An 18,332-nucleotide genomic window follows, 5' to 3' on the forward strand; every position below is an offset into this window, starting at 1 on the left:
GAGAGGAGTTTTTGTTTTGAAGCCTTCGCGTAGACTTTGGCTAGCGAAAAAAGTTTAATGGCGCCGTTGGTCTGTCTCAGCCAAGGCACGTTTAGTGTGTCGAAGAGGTCGCAGCGTTGAGACAAGTGATTACACGGACTGACAACGGCCAAACGGGTCGGAAAGAAGTTGACGTTAGCTGCGCGGTTTAGCCGCTAAGCTAACACAAACAAACGAGCCGTTAAGCTAGCGGCGTCCGTTCACTCTCCCTGCTCCACCTCCTCCGATGAAGTGCGCGCACGTGTGCGACCATGGTGCTGCTGAGAGACGGGATGTGTCCTGGACTGGACGAGGGCTTGGTGCGGGGCCTGCGGGCTGCCGACATCAAGACAGGTCGGTGGATCGCGTGTGTGTCTGTTTCACGCGTGTGACCGAGGACAGGGGTCCGCTCTGGTGCAAAGCAGTCAACCGGAAGTGAGGGGGAAAGATGGAGCAAGGACATGTGTCACCAGCACATTTGCGTTTACTCACATCTAACAACAGTCTCCTGTTTCCACAGTGGAGGACCTGGTGTCGTCTGACATGGAGGAACTGGCCCAGAGATGCTCCGTGTCATACAAGGTACTTGCACCACACTTTGATTCAAAACATGGCGCTTGTTCGCGTCGGGGGCGAGAGGATCCTGGGATCTCGGCATGTCAGAGGAAACCATGTGTTCATGCCGCCTAGACAGAAGATCCTACACTTTCCCACGCATGAGGTGGGAAATCGCCAGGATGTCACGTTCCAGCGCTCTGTTGTGGGAACGAATTGGAAACAAAATGGCTGACGTAATAACTTTGCACCGCGCCAGCAGACTGTGGTCCGTTTGTCATGGATAGGGCGATAAATGGCATTGGTCTATATCAAGTGAAGTGTACATAGTGTTGAGGAATTTTTCGTCTATCCTCCCCTGGGAAACTCTTGGGACGAGTCTTCCCAGGCACCGAGCAAGGTCGCCTCATCCAGCCGAAACAATTACCTCACTCGAGGGGTCACAGTCGCGGGGAGATGACGACATTACTCAAAGCTAAATACAACTACAGAGACCGGGGATGGGCAGACTGTCGTGGGACGCCGAACACTGTCAACCTGTTGATCTGTGTCGCCAACGGGAAGTCTCCTCAATATTGAGCTCTTGTGATAAATACTTCTGCTGGAGACATCCCTGAATCAGCATCCACTCCATCAATTGTTCCATTTCACATAGATTACGTATCGAAATTAAGTACGCAAGCAACAGCTAGTACTCGTTGCACTGTTACAATTAAAGAATGACGTTCCCATCCGTTACAGAATCCGTCCTCGTCTCCGCCATGTTGAAAGGTTCTGGTCGCCCCAACTCGGGAACCTCGGGTATGAAAAATAATCTCAGAGTTTCCCCGCTCGTGATTACGACACGATGGTGCGTTCGTGTGCAATTTCCAAGTCGCCAACTCGTATTTACCATAATTTCTTCCCCATGAAGGCATGTGTAACAAACACACACGCACAAACACACCAAAAACATGCAAAAGTAAAGTACCGCAAGACTCAAGATAAACTTCATTACTCCATTGAATTCACACTTTTTCTTTTTGTGGTGTTAGAAAACAAAGAAATTGAGGGGAAAAATTAAAGACACCCACATTTCATACTTGGCATGAACATCGTCGAGTGGGAGGTTCAGGCCCTGAACCAATATCATGTTGATCTTAGAGACACTTTTCACCCACACGCTGCACGAGTTTCTCGTTGTGTAATATTAGGTGGCGTTTAATTAAAAAAAAAAGAAGAAAAAAAGACAGAGGCATGCTTAATGTAAGCAGACCTCCCACGGGGCTTGTTATACATGCCCTTTGCAGGCTGGGGTCATCTTGGTTTAGAAGCCAGGGAAATTGTTTCACAGCAGAAGTTTTTTTTTTTTTTTTTTTGCTTCCTGTTCTTTTCTTTGCAGTTTATTGTATTTTTTCTGACTCTGCTACTACATTTTTTAAATTTACCCTAGTAGAGTTCAGATGTATAAACAAGTTTAGCCCCTCCTGGGCATATTACATCTTTTGGTCGATTTATATTTTTCACAGTGAAATTAATTTAAAACAGCCCCAGCAGTATACAGACAAATCTCTTGTTATTTTTTTATATCATAACTTAAAAAAAAAATTGTAATTACTTGTGGCATATGCAAATGTTACTTGTAAACACTCAGAACTTCATTAACTTGTTCGACATTAATTGACTTGTTGGGACTTGTGGGGCCACGCTGAGGACTTGTCATTACGAATTGTCGGCTGGTGACATTTCCAGAGTCTGACTTCAGGCTTCCACCGAATGGAATGTCATTAAGGAAATGGCAGATGTCAAGACGAGATGTGTGAGGCAGAGAAAACTTCTTTTTTTAAGGGCGTTTTGCGTTGTAACCATTTCTGATCCGGTGAGTTTTGGTTTCACATTGCAATTTTTTTGCGAGCACACCAAAGAACTTTACATGACAAACCTACGTCTTGACTTTGATTGGTTGGTGGACGGACGTGCCTCTGATGTCGGCGTGTTGTCAATTTGGCGGGAAGCCTCTTTCCATATCCCCTCTTTCTTATCCTCCCTGAAAATAAGTTATACATCACGATATTTTTATGCGTTTTCTAAAAAGTTTACTTTTTATTGTTTCGTCGGACCAAATTGCAAGAAAATATTTAGTCTCCTCCTCTCCCTGCTCATTTTTACACTTCTTTTTCTGATTCTTCTTCTTCTTCTTCTTCTTCTTCTTCTTCTTCTTCTATGCCTCAACTTCCTGTAATTGGTCCAAAAGTCCGAAACCATCCCCAAAAAATTGTTTTCACACTGTTAATGAACCGAACCACAGTCCAATTTGATCCGGACTGAGACCATCTCTTTTGGTCCGGACCAGGATCCGAGGAACCTTTCACACCTTCAATATTGGTTCGGACCAAACTGAAAAGGCAGAAGGTCCAAACTAGGGCAACAACTAACGAGTATTAAAACGAGTATATAAACCTGAGTATTTTCATAATCGATTAATCGATTAGTTGTTTGGTTCATAAAATGGTGAAAAATGTCGATCGTGTTTCCAAAAACCTCCAAGATGATGTTCTGTTTTGTCCACACCAAAGATATTCAGTTTCCTGTAACAGAGGAGCAAGGAAACCAGAAAATCTTCACATTTAAGAAGCTGAAATCAGAGGATTTTGACTTATTTTTTCATAAAAACGCCTTGAACCGATTAATCGTTTATCAAAATAGTTGGCGATTCATTTGGAAGTCGATTACTAATCTATTCATCGATTAACAGTTGCAGCTCTAGTCCTAACCAAACAAGGTAGGTGTGAAAGCGTCCTAAGATGAATAAAGAACAAACCTGCTGGGCAGAAAGTTCAAAGCAAAACTAAAACAAAAAGCCAGATGACTGCGAGGGAGCTGCAGGATTCGGTTGAGCAGACACAGGGGTGGTGCACAAACAAAGAGTCGTGAGGAGGAAACCTCCCCTGCAGCCTCGTCACAAAAGTCAACATCTTCGGTCTGCAAGACAACATCTGGATCAAGCCAGAGTCATTTTCGGAAAAAAAAAACAGGTGCTGTGGACAGATGCAGTTGAAATTGAGAAGCGTCGTCAGACGTGCGTTCGGAGAAAAGAAAGGAGCTCCGTTTGAAAATGAAAAGAACAACTTATGAACTGTAAAGCATTGGAGGTTGTGTGAGCACGGGAAACATCAAACTGGATTCCACTCAATACAAGTGAATTCTGAACACAAATGTCCATACGAGAAAGTGAAACTGAAAACAGTTACCAGGTAATGACTCGATTAACTATTCCAACGTTTGCACATCCCACGCTTACTTAATTTGTCTCTGTGTTTTAATTTCATGAAATAAAAAGTAACAGCGCGTCAACATGTTGAGATGTCTGTTTTGCTGCGGGGGTTGAGTTTATTCATTTTCTTATTATTCTCACTCGCGCAATGAACAGTAGAACCGTTTTTTTAAAACCATCCAGGAAGGCAAATCTAAAAAAAACAAAACATGAAGGAAGAGAGAGAGCAGAGATCACGAAAGACCGAGCGTCTATACATGTAATCTAGATAGAAAGGAAATTCATTTTAAAATCCTCAGGGATTTAACAGATTTTTTTTGAAGGTATGTAATATATATACGTATATACCTAGTAGAGCGATAGACCGATATGGATTTTTGGGGGCCGATATCAAGTCAGGGAGTACAAGATTCCCGATACCGATACATCGACATATGTATTTATATATGTATGTATGTGTATATATATATATATATATGTAGGTATGTATGATTCTTAGATGTCGTTATCAAACCTTTATGACAAAGAAATGTAATTGAGGTTTGATATTTTAGTTTATCCAAAACCTTTATAGTAAAAAAACAAACAACAAAAAAAAGACAAATACAACCAAATAAATACAACTTGAATGAAGAAAAAACCTTTTATTTGACCTAAAATGCAAAACATAAATGCACATTTAAAGGCTCATATCTGTTGGCCGGTAATATCAGTCGGGCTCTAAACAAATCGGCCGATACCGACATGTCTGTAAAAGGCTGATATATGATAAATTATATATAATAATCTATAATCTATGTCACTTCACATTTCCTTTTCACGTTGCTTACATGTAATTAAACTAACTTCCATAGTTTTGTTTGAATTCGAAGCGTCAAATGTCCACAGAATTTGTTCCCAGTCGCTGCCTGTAGCAGGTTCAGGTTGGGTCCCATTGACTGAGCTGGAGGTTCCTGACCTGCTTGTTCAGCCCGCAGGCGTCCCCTGAGCTGATACCCAGCATCCCTCCGGTTGGTCCAGACTCCTGCTGTTGATTTCGAACCATTGTTTAGCGCACGCACACACACGCGCACACACACACACACACACACACACACACACACACACACACACACACACACACACACACACACACACACACACACACACACACACACACACACACACACACACACACACACACACACTCGCCGGGAAGGAGGTCAATGCCGGGTCAACTGCACCGGCACAATTTACGACTGAGGCAGCGCCTCCTGCAGTTCAATTAAAGCTGCTGGGCAAGGCTAGTTTTTTTTTTTTTTAAATAAATAAAAACAAACCCCGTGGTGTGTGGCCACATCGTTAATAAGGGGCTCCAAAAATCTCACTAATTGAGACCCAACAGATTTGCCTCGTTACACTAAATACATTTCTGTTGTCGGACTCGTGAAATCCTCTGTGCCCAGGAGTCTGTTCTGTGGTAGGTACACAAAAATCCAGAGGGGATCGGGAAAGCCGCCATCGTGACCCGATTGGCTCAGGGAGTGGTGCTGTCTTTGGCCGAGCATCTTCATTGAGACTTTTCATAAAGTCCCCGCTTTCCTTTTCGAGATTTGAAATTGCCCTATTACCCCTGTGCCACTCTCCTGTCATGTCTATTTTTTTCAAAACATGATTTCAGGTGATTGACAGCCACCGCAGTGCTGGAGGTGGAAGATGTCCCTGGACCGCACATCTCCCTCGCCTCATCCACACGCTGTAATTATTATTTTTATTGGTATCTTCAGGCTCTGTTCGCCATCCGCCGAGTGCTGCTGGCTCAACACGCGGCTTTCCCGGTGTCGGGCGCCGATCTCTACGAGGAGCTGTTGAGCTCCACGGCCATCCTCTCCACCGGAAATCCCAGGTGAGGACAATTCTGCAAACACAGCAGAGCGCGCCGCTTTGTCATTCGGAGGACCGGGGGTGGGGGGGTGGGGGGCATAAAACGACAATCAAAATATGTATTCCTAAGGACAGTTCTCCACATATCGAATTAAAGACACTTCCCCGAGTTCAGATTAGAGGCAAAAGGGATTATAAGCAACTGCTGGCGTCTTCTGGTACTTTGTGTTAGTGTGTTACAATATCCAAGGACACAACAGTTGATCTAGTTCAAATTAATTTGCGCTAAATCGTTGGCCTCGTGTTGGAGCCGGGGGATGGTTTCATTCTTTCTTTTGTTCGGTCTTCAGTTTCTCAAACCGTCACGATCACAGGATAATGTCAAATCAATAGTGTCATACATTACCAAAGATGTTTTGCAACCAGAATCCTCCCGCATCGATCAGTTTTTTTTTCTTTTTTTTATCAAACTAAAATCGCCTCGGTGTCGTCGGAATCAAATTTGCATTGACCGGCGCCGGTGGAATATGCATCAGGAGTGCGGCTGATTGTGGGTAAAAATACAGCAGGCTCTTTTTAGAAATGGTCTCTGTGCTCGATTGTTTTAGCAGCTGAAGTCAAAGTCTTGTTTGCCGGTTTTACTGCATTCAGCTGCATTTACGAAAAAGAACAAAGATAATTGACAACTGCCTTTGAGCATCATCCGTCCATCCATCCGTCCATCATCTGTACCGCTTATCCTCCGAGGGTGGCGGCGGGTCTGGAGCCAATCCCAGCCGCCGTGGGGGCGAGAGGCGGAGGATCACCCTGCACAGGTCGCCGGGGTATCGCAGGAGTCGACACCACAGCTGCTTTTACAGACCCCGGCTGAAGTCGGAGTTCGCAAACGTCGCTCTCCGGACACTTTCTGGAACTTTTCCCGCCAGCCCCCTAGTTAAAGTGTGAGAAATCAGGAAAAATCTCTGGGGAAAAAAATTCACAGTTCGTCACACGTGAAAGGCAAACCCTGTTCGGAAAATGTCCTCTTGATCAATTCCCCAAACTTCAACTCAAAAAACCTGAGCAGTTTTTCTTTTCGACTTCGTGAAGAGGCCGGAAAACACCCGGAGAGGAACGGGGGAGAAAACATTCCAAGGTCCCGTTGGAGCCCAGAACCTTCCGGCCGTGAGACGCCCACTGCGCCGCCCGTTGTACATTTAGTTGAAGTTAATCTCTTAAAACAACTGCTACCATCAACTAAGACGCAGCCTCCCAGTATCAGTTGTCTCAAAAACATGGACTCATCTGCACACAGTCACAGCACAAATGACACAGCAGATGAAATATTTCGCTTTTTTACAAAGCGGCTCATATTCTCCGTCAAGGACACGGACCTGCCCTGGACGGAAAATCTGTGGAATGGGAACCGGCATGCCACGTTGTTTTTTTTGGGTGTTTTTTTTATAGGACGGAACCTTTTGTACGGTTTAAACTCACTGCTTCAAGCATAGTTAATGAGCACAGGTGTTTGGTTTTAAGTGGGTTTTCATGAATATTGTGTCGGTGCCTTGGATCGGCCGTGTGAGGGGAAGCCGGCGTGAGCTGCTGTGTGTCTTGGCTGCGCTCTTCTGGTGGAAAAGAGAAGTGACGAATGATGCCGTCGACAGTCGGCGTGTCACACTCCGCGCCGCAATGTGTGCATGGTCGGTTTATGCCAGTTTATTAGGTACACCTGCCTAAATAAAACAGCTCTGCGATAAGTCCTTCCTGCATGACGGTTTGTTTTCTTTCTTGTTAGTTGGAGGCTGTAGATTCGGGCTGGTGATGCTGTAGAGGTTAAACACCAATATTTATCTAATATTTATTATATTTAGTGCACAATATATCCACTTTAAAACTGATTCCCCGAACTGGAACTTCGTTTAGGTTGGAATTATTGCATGGGTGTTGCATTAGATTGGATCAGTTTTGGCTCGTGTCCATCAGACTGTAGAATATGTACAGTGTTTTGGGACTGCAACTGACGATTATGTTCACTATCGATTCATTTGTCGATTTATTTTTCTATATTATTTGTTTGGTCCATAAAATGTCATAAAATGGTGAAAAATGCCGATCGAGATTCCAAAAACCCCAAGGTGATGTTTTGTTTTGTCCGCACACCAAAGATATTCAGTTTACTGTCACAGAGGAGCAAAGAAACCAGAAAATATTCACATTTAATAAGCTGAAATCAGAGAATTTTCCCCCCATAAAATCTAACTGAACCAATTAATTGATTATCAAAATAGTTGGTGATTAATTTAGAAGTCGATTACTAATCGATTAACTGTTGCAGCTCTACTATTTAGTGCTCAATATATCAAAAACGGATTCAACAAACCTGAACTTTGTATGATTTATGCAGGTTGGAATTATTTCCGGACTGCTGCATTAGACTGGATTAGCTTCAGTTTGTAGCCATTAGACAGTAGAATAAGCATTTTGTCAAGTAGACGCTCTTGAGATGCAGTTTTTTTGTGAATATGTAACTAACTAATGCTGAGTGTAAAAAGTAGATGTGTTAGCTGGGTAGAAATGAGTATCTTACAGAATCAGTGAACGTGTTATGGAAAACATAATTCATTATTCACGACTCTCACTCACAAGGCTGAACCATCCTACACATGGTTTTCTAGTTCTTATAGTAATAAGAAAAATGGAAGTCGTCTGATAATATTAAATTATTTGTTTATCATAAAGCATAGATGGAGAAAGTTGTCCACATCCGCACCAAACTTTAACGAGCAACAAAGCGACACGGGCGAAAGACACGACCTCCTTGACAGAAGTCATAATGGCAGGTAACTCTTCGTGTTTTATTTTTCCACTTGTCTTCTGTTTGAGCAAAGAATAATTCAACCTGAATTGAAACGATGCAAATATTTTAGTATTGACCTTTTCTTCATTAGGCTCAGTGAAGACTTTTCCCTACATACAGGCACTTTGTCTAACGCTCCCCTTCCTTCTTCTTTGATACTGTACGTGCACACACAGTGAATGTGAGTCTTCAACCCAGAGAATGATGAATAAGGAACTTAATGAAAAATACTGCTCTTCAGTTTTCATTTCATCCAGCTAATAGAAATGTCAGAGCTCAAAGAAAAAACCTTTCTACTGTATCATTATTTATTTTTTCACATGGTGTGTTTTTGAAGCTTTTATACTTTGGCATGGGTCGGGAAACCTTTCCTGGACTCCTCTCGTGGCTCAAATCCTTTTTCGCGCGATTATATACAAAGTCAATGCAAAGCGTGTGGACTTTGCGTACGTTTGCGAGCGCAATATTCACGCGACAGGATTCTCGCGAAAGACAATCAGCGCCGAGGTCCTACGGACAGGGCGCGGAAATGTTCCTTTGTGTTTTAGCGTTTGTCTCGTTCTCGCGCCGCCTTCGCGCAAAGAGAGAGAGGATGCGACATTTACAACACTCGCTTCACTAATATGCAAAAATATTAGCCCGACGCGATGTCGCAAAAGCCGATTGGCGTGGCAACAGAGAACGGGCGGATATTCCCGGGTGGCCACCTCAGGAGACGTTCGCGCAGCACTTCATAACCTAGACCCAACTAATCGACGGTGAAATTCGTTGCCAATCGATTTTGGATTGATTCGATTGGTTAGTCGTTGCAGCCCTAAATTGGATTATGCTTGAAATGCATTCCCAGTATTACGCCCACAGTAATGGCTGCCTTCAATTTCACGTATTTATTCATGTCTTTGTGTCTGGCTGCATGAAATGGAGTTGGATTTCAAAAATGTCTCAAGTAGCAAAACTCAAAAAGTAGCACAGTAATTAATAATGAATGATAAATCACATTCTTTTTATTTTTTCGCCTTGGAGAACATCAAACAATATGGAACCAAGAGCAAACATCGCCAGATTTCCTGGCTGCCATTTCTCACACGGACAAAGGTGAATTTCCCAGGGCTGACGACGGGTTTATAGCTTTCGCCGGCCTGTGTCTCATGTAGCCTTCGGATTTCTTTCGGCAACACTTGATAGAATAACGTCACAATGTTGATATAATGCCGGTGTAGACGCTTTTGTGGAGCCGTTGGGTTTCCGAGATTCGGCCTTGAATCAATACAGCTACTTTAAAGCCTTCCTGAAAAACGGCAAAGATTGTGTTGCTGTTAATGGCTCTAATTAATCAGCCTTAAAATGAACAGACGTTATTCCAGCCTCCTTAATTAAGAAGCTGCTGTTTCACAGTGTTTGTTTAAAGGGGACACGTCGAGCTTGTTGTGATTGGTTAAAAAAGCAACAACAAAAAACATTTAGATCCTAATTTTCGATGTCCGGTGTCCAAGCCGAACAAGGTCAAAGTTCCACAGCTTGACGTGGACGCATGTTAGAAATTGCTTTGAATTCTTCCTCGCTCGCAATTTTTCGTCGACTCCCCCCCTCGAAGTGACGTCCAATCGTTCTACAACACCCGCGAACAGCTGTCCCGGTTCCGTAGCCTTAGCTCAGTGTGTTGTTATTTCAAGAAAGAGAAGAGAAGTCGACCGGAGCAGATCAGAAAAAGACTGGGCCTCAAAGAGACGGAAGCTAAAACCGACTCTTTTGGACAGAGGCTGATCTGAGGGGCCAGTATAAGATAAGTAAAGCATTTTTCAATCTGTAAGTTATACAAAGCTTTACCAGAATTACAAATATAGACCTGGAATTGTCCATGATGTGTCCACTTTAAACTACTATCCTGTGTCGGTATGGCTACGGATAGTAAGTATCTGAACACAGGAATGTAAAATGACCTTTTCTTAAAGTTCTTCCTGTCTAAAGACAACAACTCTCAAACAACAAAATCTCAGCCTCTCCGGCCGCCGCTTTCAGTCCAATCATACGCCAGGATGAAGACCCGCCAGCTCCCGAGGACTGCTCGGCATTTCGACCTCACGCCGACGAGTGGCAAACGCTCAATCTGCGGCTCCTCAAGGACAATCACTTCCTCCTTCCCCGGGACCTTGCACGAGTGCAACCTGGTGTTTTCATCAACATCCAGAGGTGGCTGGAATAACGCGAGTATGTCCGTCCCCGCCAGTTTTCTCCCCTTCACAATCAGGCCGCGGGCGATGATGAGGGACCGCTATCAGCCAACCACAGGCCTCCGGCGATGCTTAACCTTCAGGCTCGAGGACGCTGGGCTATGTAGATTTAAGTGTGATCGCTGTCACATCCATCACCGCACCGGCAGGCAAAGATAATGCAATTCCACAAACTTCACAGATCACCGGATGGAGTGTGGGCTCATCAAGACGCACCGATACCGAAAGGATCAGTCGGTCGAAGCGCCGCGACAACAACGATCGGCGTATGTACGCGCGCGAAGAGCACTCGCTCGTCTGGAGCAGCTGAAAGAAATACATGCATTATGTTGACAGAAACAGAAAACTCTCAAATGAATCTCCGTTTTATGTTGTAACCTCAGGATATTTTTCAAAGAAAACACTGTGCCAGACCAGTTAGATGAGAATATAAGTGATTGATTGGCAGTTGGCAGGTTTCAATTCATCAATTTCATCTCATTCGGTTTAACATACACAGACAGATGCACGGAAAACAAAACAAACCATGGGAAACCATGAGGAACCACTTCCAAAACGATCTTTTTCCAAATGAAAAACCCTACTTTTCAAAGTTTTGAATTAATGTGCAACTATTTTGATAAACCGATTAATTGTTTCATGTAGGTTTTCTGAAAAAAAATTAAGTCAAACTTCTCTGATTTCAGCTTCTTCAATGTGAATATGTTCTGGTTTCTTTGCTCCTCAGTGACAGTGAACTGAATATCTTTGGTGTGTGGAAAAAAAAAAAAACATCATCTTTGGGAAACAGGATCGACATTTTTCACCATTTTATGAACCAAACAACTAATCGATTAATCGGGAACATAATCGACAGATTAAATCGATACTGAAAACAGTCGATGGTTGACGCCCTAGTGCGAACAGAGCCGACAGCTAGCGGACCGCGAGGAAGTATTCGTCCGAATTCTAAGTGTATTGGATTAAAATCGCTTACTGCGTCTTTTAGTTGGACCAATGAAAGACTCAATATTGACGGGCATTAGCCTGTTGAAAATAAAAATGACCCACAATGCAACGCTGGCAGTGCTGGACACCGCGGCTCTAACAAAGAGCGGGTGTTTTCATGTGCCATCTCAAACTGAAGTTGTGAGCAGCTCGGACCGGACGAAGGCTGTAAAACCAACCTGACAGTCACCCTGCGCGTTGTTTTGGCAGGACTTATGTTCCGTTCACAAACGGTCCTGTGGACTATTGTTCACAGAATGCAATCATGGGCCGAGGTTGGGCTTTAAGAAGAGAAATGTTATTGGCTGACGACCGGGGGGGGGGGGGGCAGGGATGAGAAACTTTCCAACCACAACTTCAGTCCTGCCTCCGCTCACTGGGCTCAGTAGGAAAATTAATGGACCTCCGGTGATTTATTGCCCAAGTTTCTTGCACATAAAAAGAGTGGATTCACCGGGGGTGGGGGAGAGGGTCAAGTACAAATGACCTGAGGTGTATGGAGGTGGAGCTCGGGGGGGGGGGGGAGATTTACCTGTGAAGCAACAAAGGACCTGTAACCGGACTGTCAAGGTTATGGATGTTAAGCGCAGCCCTCACCTCACTCAGTAAATCGCCGTCAATAAAGAGAGTTTAAAAGTATCCGTCCCGGCAACGTTCCTGCAGGAGTCCAGGAGGCTGTGGCAGGTGTTACACCTGCTCTCAGCTTCTCAGGACACGTTCTTGTAAGTGGCCTCGGCAATATTCTGCCGGAAGAAATGGATGAAAGTCATAAAAAGAAATTCAAAAAGGAGAGTGAAATGGGAATTCATCGAACAGAGTGGTGTTAAACGCAGATGGATTTATATGTGACGGTCCGAAGGGCGTTCTTGACCTTGGGAACAGTTGTTTGACCAAATGACCTTTATAATGAAAGTCCAATTACTCTACAAAGTTTGTTTTTTGAGTCACAGCTCAATGAGCTGGACAGATTCAGGGTAAATGTCTTTTGAAAATTATTAACTGTACAAATAACAACATATTTCATTTCCCTGCGCACTTTGTTTTAATATTTTTAAAACTGGGCACCTTAGATCTTCAATAGACCCACAAGACTCGCAACTAACAAACAATGACCTTCACACACACACACACACACACACACACACACACACACACACACATTCCTCCACCCCCAAAAAACGGATGAATAAAGAACCTAAACTATTTTTTGATGGATTCAATTTAAAAGACGCAGCCGGTGGCCGAGCCTGATAAGAAGCCGTCGAACAGCCACTGAGAATTCGGAATCGGACCAAACATTTAAAATAAAAGTCTGGAAGTCGATGCCGATGCTGCTGTTTTGTATTTTGTTTACCCGGCTTTTTTTTGTCGGCTCTCCGGATGCACTTAATGGTTTATTACGTCGGATGGCAGGCGTGAGTAATGAATTGTGCCTTGTTTTTTTCCCCGCAGCTTAGATAAACTGCTGGATTCAGGCTTGTATACCGGGGAGATAACGGAGCTGTCAGGAGGCCCAGGAAGTGGCAAATCTCAGGTGAACGTTTCCCCAGCCTCCCTCTCTCCATCACCCGATAATTTCCCGTCTCATAAATTAGCTCTTCAAGAATTCCCATCTCTGTTCCTCTGGAATAAGAAAGTGCTCGGTGGCTGAAATAATATTGAGGGTAATTCTTAAAGTTTCCCTCCAGTCACGTTTTAAAGTAAATATAAAATAATCTGCTATGCTTAATATTTTGTTTAACAGTGTTAACCCCCAAAAAAGGTTTTTAAAAAGCCCTCTGAAATGTGTCTGGAAACCATCCACTCTCTCTCTCTCACTGAGGGATTATGAGACTATGAATATTCATGATATGCAAATAACACAGGCCCCGCCCACCACAGCTGCTCGCGCTCAGTTGACCAGTGGGAGAATGTGCGCAACAACACGGCTAGCGGCAACATGGGCGAGATTCAGCCATAAAACTTTCACCTAATGCTAACGCTAACTGTCTGCTGACACACCTGCGGTCCTCTCGTGGATGCTAAATGCTAATGCTAATGGTAACTGTCAGCTGACACACCTGTGGATGCTAACGCTAACTGTCAGCTGACACACCTGTGGATGCTAACTGCTAATGCTAACGCTAACTGTCAGCTGACACACCTGCCGCCCTCTCGTGGATGCTAATGCTAACGCTAACTGTCAGCTGACACACCTGCCGCCCTCTCGTGGATGCTAATGCTAACGCTAACAGTCTGCTGACACACCTGCCGTCCTCTCGTGATTCGCTGCCTCTGCTGCACTGGAAGTTTCCGGTTTCTTTGCCTCACATTTGCATATTCGACGGCGATTGGTTTTCTGTATTTGTGACGAACCAAATATAGCGTGAACAGGATCCGTTTTGAATTTCAAATTGCAGGGAAAGTGACACAGAAATCTGCTCCTCCAGGAGAGGAATGTGAAAACACCTGTACAGTGAAAACGTGTGCTCAGATACAAGTCGCCATTGTCAATGTCACAAATCTTAGAGGACAGAGACAGAAGAAAATCACTTTTTGCACTGGAGGGAGACTTTAAGTACGGTTATCGTTCAGCCGACACACAAACCATCTGCCAAAAACCATCTGTAACCGCTCCCTGCGTCTTCCAGGTGTGTTTCGGCGTCGCGGTGCACATTTCCCACCAGCTGAAACAGAACGTCATATACGTGGACACGACGGGGGGGCTGACGGCCGGCCGCCTGCTTCAGATGCTCCAAGCTGAAACGAGCAACGCGGAAGAGCAGGTGGGTTTGACGGCCAAATAAAATAAAAAATTATCAACATGACGTGCAATGCGAAAAAACAAAAATGTGAAACGAGACGCTGTCACTTTTTTACAGATGGAAGCTCTTCAGAGGATCCGCGTCTTCCGCCTGTTCGACGTCTTCTCCCTGCTCGACTGTCTGTACGGTCTTTGCGGTGGTGGGCTGCAGCGGGTTCGTGTGGAGTTGTTTTTGTTTGCTTAAAATACACCGACTGTAGTCCTGCGTTGCCGTGGGGGACCCTCGGAGACGAATAGACGAATCAAGCTTTTCAGTCGGGATCTTTGTCATATTTGTCATATTATTTCCGTGTTCAGGCATCAGTCGGCGGCGGCTCTGTGAAGGCGGTGATTGTGGACTCCGTGTCGGCCGTTATCGCTCCTCTACTGGGAGGCAAACAGAATGAAGGTGATCTCTCTTCTCGGCTGATACCTCAGCCTGTAAAGTACAAACATACTGTCATGAATCTGTAAAAAAAAACGACGACAACGCAACAGTGTTTCTACGCAGTCAAATCCGAGACATCCACGTTCACGAGAGAGTGACGACATACAGAACTGGGATGGCCCCTCAGCGGAGTCACAGAAACCACAAATACATCTACTAGATCCGCACCAAGCTTCACAAACTCACAGATATCAGTTCCCTAAATATCTTTTTTGCTGAGATCTATCAATCATTCACTGGGAATTAGGTGAAGTTGTCCAAAAAACACCTACCTTAATGTAAAAGCAAAACAAATCCGCCCCTTTGACGGGATCTGCACCAAAATGGAGCAAGACAGCATGTTAAGAGATCTGTCAAGAGAGAGGGCGTCTGAGATTACAAGAAATAACCTAGAGATGCAAACTTGATGCTGGGCAATATGTCAATCATTTGCATTTTTTATTTCCTCCCCATGGTTTTAAGTAAGAAAATCCAGTGTAAAATGCATCACACAGTGCAAAGTGATGTTTTTCTAGGGTTAGCTGTGATTCGCTAACATAGAATCAATATACTCATTTATTGAAAACAAAAAATACATATATAAATTTAACTTTTCATTATACAAATAAAAAAACAAAACTTGTATATGTTGTACAATTTATATGTGGATCAGCGAGCAGGTGAAATTGACCATGTTAGCATGCTAATGTTCAAATGGTCGTGTGACATTGCAAATGCGGCTAAAACCGAATAAAATCAAACCTGAACAAATAATAAAAACGTGATCGTGACCAGAACATTTGCGGCTGAAGTCGTTGAAAGAGATTCTGAGAGAATACTGTCCTCAGGCTGACTAAACGTCTCCACGTGTCCCTGTTTCCCTGCAGGCATGTCCCTGATGAGTCAAGTGGCGGGAGTTCTCAAGACGATGGCGAAGGACTTCAACGTCGCCGCTCTGGTAAGGAATGACGCGACCAATCACTCCTGGCGTGTCGGGACTCTGGATGCAAGACGCATCGCCGGTGTCGATCGAAAACCCTTTTTTTGTTGTTGCTAATTTCAGACCTGAAACGAAAAAACTAAACTCTTTTTCTCTGGGTAAGAAAACTAAATCAAGATCAACTCATTTCTTAATGAATGAAGTTGTCAAACAATGACACCTTTTGTCAGTTCAGGTGTATGACTGCAGGACACGATTATATAAAAAAAAAATAAAGGAACTAATCACATGAGAAGCGACGCATCAAAAGAAATTTGCCTTCAACTCACTCGGATCATGGAGTTATTTAAAGTGAGATAAAGATACTTTCCTGTTTGATGATTAGAAGTGGGACAGTCTTGATTGTCCTACTTTTCCCTCCTCTCTTCCAAAAGTTTGTATTATCTCAGGACAGCTGCACTAAATCATAAAACGCGAGACGTGTGGTGTGACGATCCAGAGGAGGTCAAACTGAACACGACGCTGTCTGGGCCCGCAGGTGACGAACCACGTGACGAGGAGCGGCGGCGGCGGCGGCGAGGTGCAGCCGGGCCTCGGCGCGTCGTGGAGTCACATCCCCCGGACCAGAGTCCTGCTGGAGAAGGGCGGGGACGTGCGCCGCCCCGGCCTGCGCTCCGCCACGCTCATCAAGTCGTCCAGGCGGGTACGACGACTCATCACGCGTCGTCGGAAAAACACAAAGATCTCATCGTTCTAATTCACGGAGGCAGCCTGCAGCCGACAAATGATGTGTCACCGTCCCGATTTGGGTGCAGGACGCTCGTCGGCCGTTGACCCAAAAAACAAATTCCCAGTCCCGCGAAACGAAAACGAGACCGTGACACGACGCCAAAAAAACCCCGAGTGAGTCGGACCCGACCTCTGTGAGGCGGCGGTGAACTCTGGCAGCAGCTCTTGTTAGTGAAGAAGTTTTATACTTTCAAACTGTCGCCTGTGGCCGCCGTCGGGAGTTTAGTGGCGACTAATTACTGCTCATTAAAAAGTCTCTCGGCCTTCTTTCTTCCGTCACCGAAAGCAAATTTCCTCCTTTTCCTTTGTGCGAGGTTGTTTCAGAGACCCACAGCTGTCTGACCACACCAGCGGGTTTTATACAAGTCACATTAAATCGCAAACGTTGAAACACCTCGTCTTTGTACCGTATTTAACATGGACGCTCTGCGAATCATTGCATTCTGTTCTTGAGTCCCAGCTTTTTTCGGAATGCGGGTTTTTATAACCCTCCGGCACATTAAAGGGGGCAGTAAAGAGACTCTAAAGCGATTCGCATTATGTAAAGAAACGTGGCGAAAAAGAGGTTTTCCGGTGGTCCCCTCCGCAACAGTGGGACTGAGACTTACGCTACTTCCACTTCTCCCCCGGACTCCGTTAAATGACATCGCTGATCACCGTCTCCATAAGGAAACATATTAACTATGGATAAGTAACTCACACACTTCAAAATCACTGAACTGTCCCTTTAACGCGTCGACGAGTGACGTTTACCAACTGCACTCGCGGTGTTGTGCGGTGCGGTCCGCACCATTTCTTTTGTTTTCCATTTACGAGGCAATTGCTGAGCGGAAAACCCAGATTTTTTTGGGGGGGCCGCACACACAGAACCGACATCTATCGGAGGGTTCGGAAATATTCGCAGGTTTTTCACAAAACGTGTTTTGCTCTGGAATCGCTCACTGCCCCTTTAAGTTTGGAAATCTCCAAAATGATTATTTTGAAATATCCAAATGGACCCCGTCGTCTTCTCTACTCCGCAGCCTCTTCTCATCAAAGAGGAGTTCGACTTGAAGTGGTGGAGTCGCTCCAAAGAAGAAGGAGGAGGAGCAGCAGCCGCCGCTTCTGGAAAGAGAAAACGGGACGAGACCGATTCCTGACGAAAGCCAATTAAAAGCGTCCGGCCGAAGGTAAAAAGGGGAAGAAAAGAGAAAGCGTCTTTGTAGAGTTTTTTTTTCCACATATTGAATCATGTGAAGTTTAACGCAGTTATTCAAATCAAGAAGAAGGTGCCGAGAAAATTGACCCATTTAGATCCCGACACTGGTATTAATATGTATATATATTAATATACATATTCCCCTTCCAGATGATGAGTCAGTCGTCTGCTGCTGATTTAAAATCTGGCCTGGGATTTTTTTTTTTCACCCGTCGTGAGGAGGAGGGAGGAGACTTCTTTCTTGTGGATCTTTTCAGGTTCAAGTGGATTTCGCTCCTTCAGAGATTCAACACATTCAAACATTTAATTAAGCCCAAAGTATCGCAGGGATTTAAAAAAAAAAAAAGAGCAAATCCTTGAAAGTCATTCAGACCCAGGAGAATATAGTTGAGCATAGACTTTGAGCATCTCATTGGATTGTACCCTGAGTCTGGGGAGAAATAATTCCTC

The 18,332-nt window shown here is 44.5% G+C and overlaps 1 protein-coding gene across 6 annotated transcripts in view; it reads left to right on the forward strand.

The window, feature by feature from the left end:
* rad51d (RAD51 paralog D) overlaps nt 1-18,332 on the forward strand; it is a 19,729-nt gene continuing 1,397 nt past the window's right edge. Inside the window, exons 1-11 of one of the 6 annotated variants that reach the window (XM_035625535.2) lie at nt 1-372; nt 539-600; nt 5,593-5,711; nt 8,411-8,511; nt 13,199-13,280; nt 14,377-14,511; nt 14,608-14,703; nt 14,847-14,937; nt 15,843-15,913; nt 16,434-16,598; nt 17,707-17,853. In XM_035625535.2, the coding sequence (XP_035481428.1) occupies nt 582-600; nt 5,593-5,711; nt 8,411-8,511; nt 13,199-13,280; nt 14,377-14,511; nt 14,608-14,703; nt 14,847-14,937; nt 15,843-15,913; nt 16,434-16,598; nt 17,707-17,823 (996 nt within the window). In that variant the 5' untranslated portion in view covers nt 1-372; nt 539-581 and the 3' untranslated portion in view covers nt 17,824-17,853. Of the gene's footprint in view, nt 454-538; nt 601-5,592; nt 5,712-8,410; nt 8,512-13,198; nt 13,281-14,376; nt 14,512-14,607; nt 14,704-14,846; nt 14,938-15,842; nt 15,914-16,433; nt 16,599-17,706; nt 17,854-18,332 lie in introns of all 6 variants that reach the window. The other 5 variants (XM_035625533.2, XM_035625536.2, XM_035625532.2 and 2 more) reach the window with 5 other exon arrangements.

This window comes from Scophthalmus maximus, chromosome 2 (genome assembly GCF_022379125.1).
Source record: "Scophthalmus maximus strain ysfricsl-2021 chromosome 2, ASM2237912v1, whole genome shotgun sequence".
NCBI classification, from domain to species: domain Eukaryota; kingdom Metazoa; phylum Chordata; class Actinopteri; order Pleuronectiformes; family Scophthalmidae; genus Scophthalmus; species Scophthalmus maximus.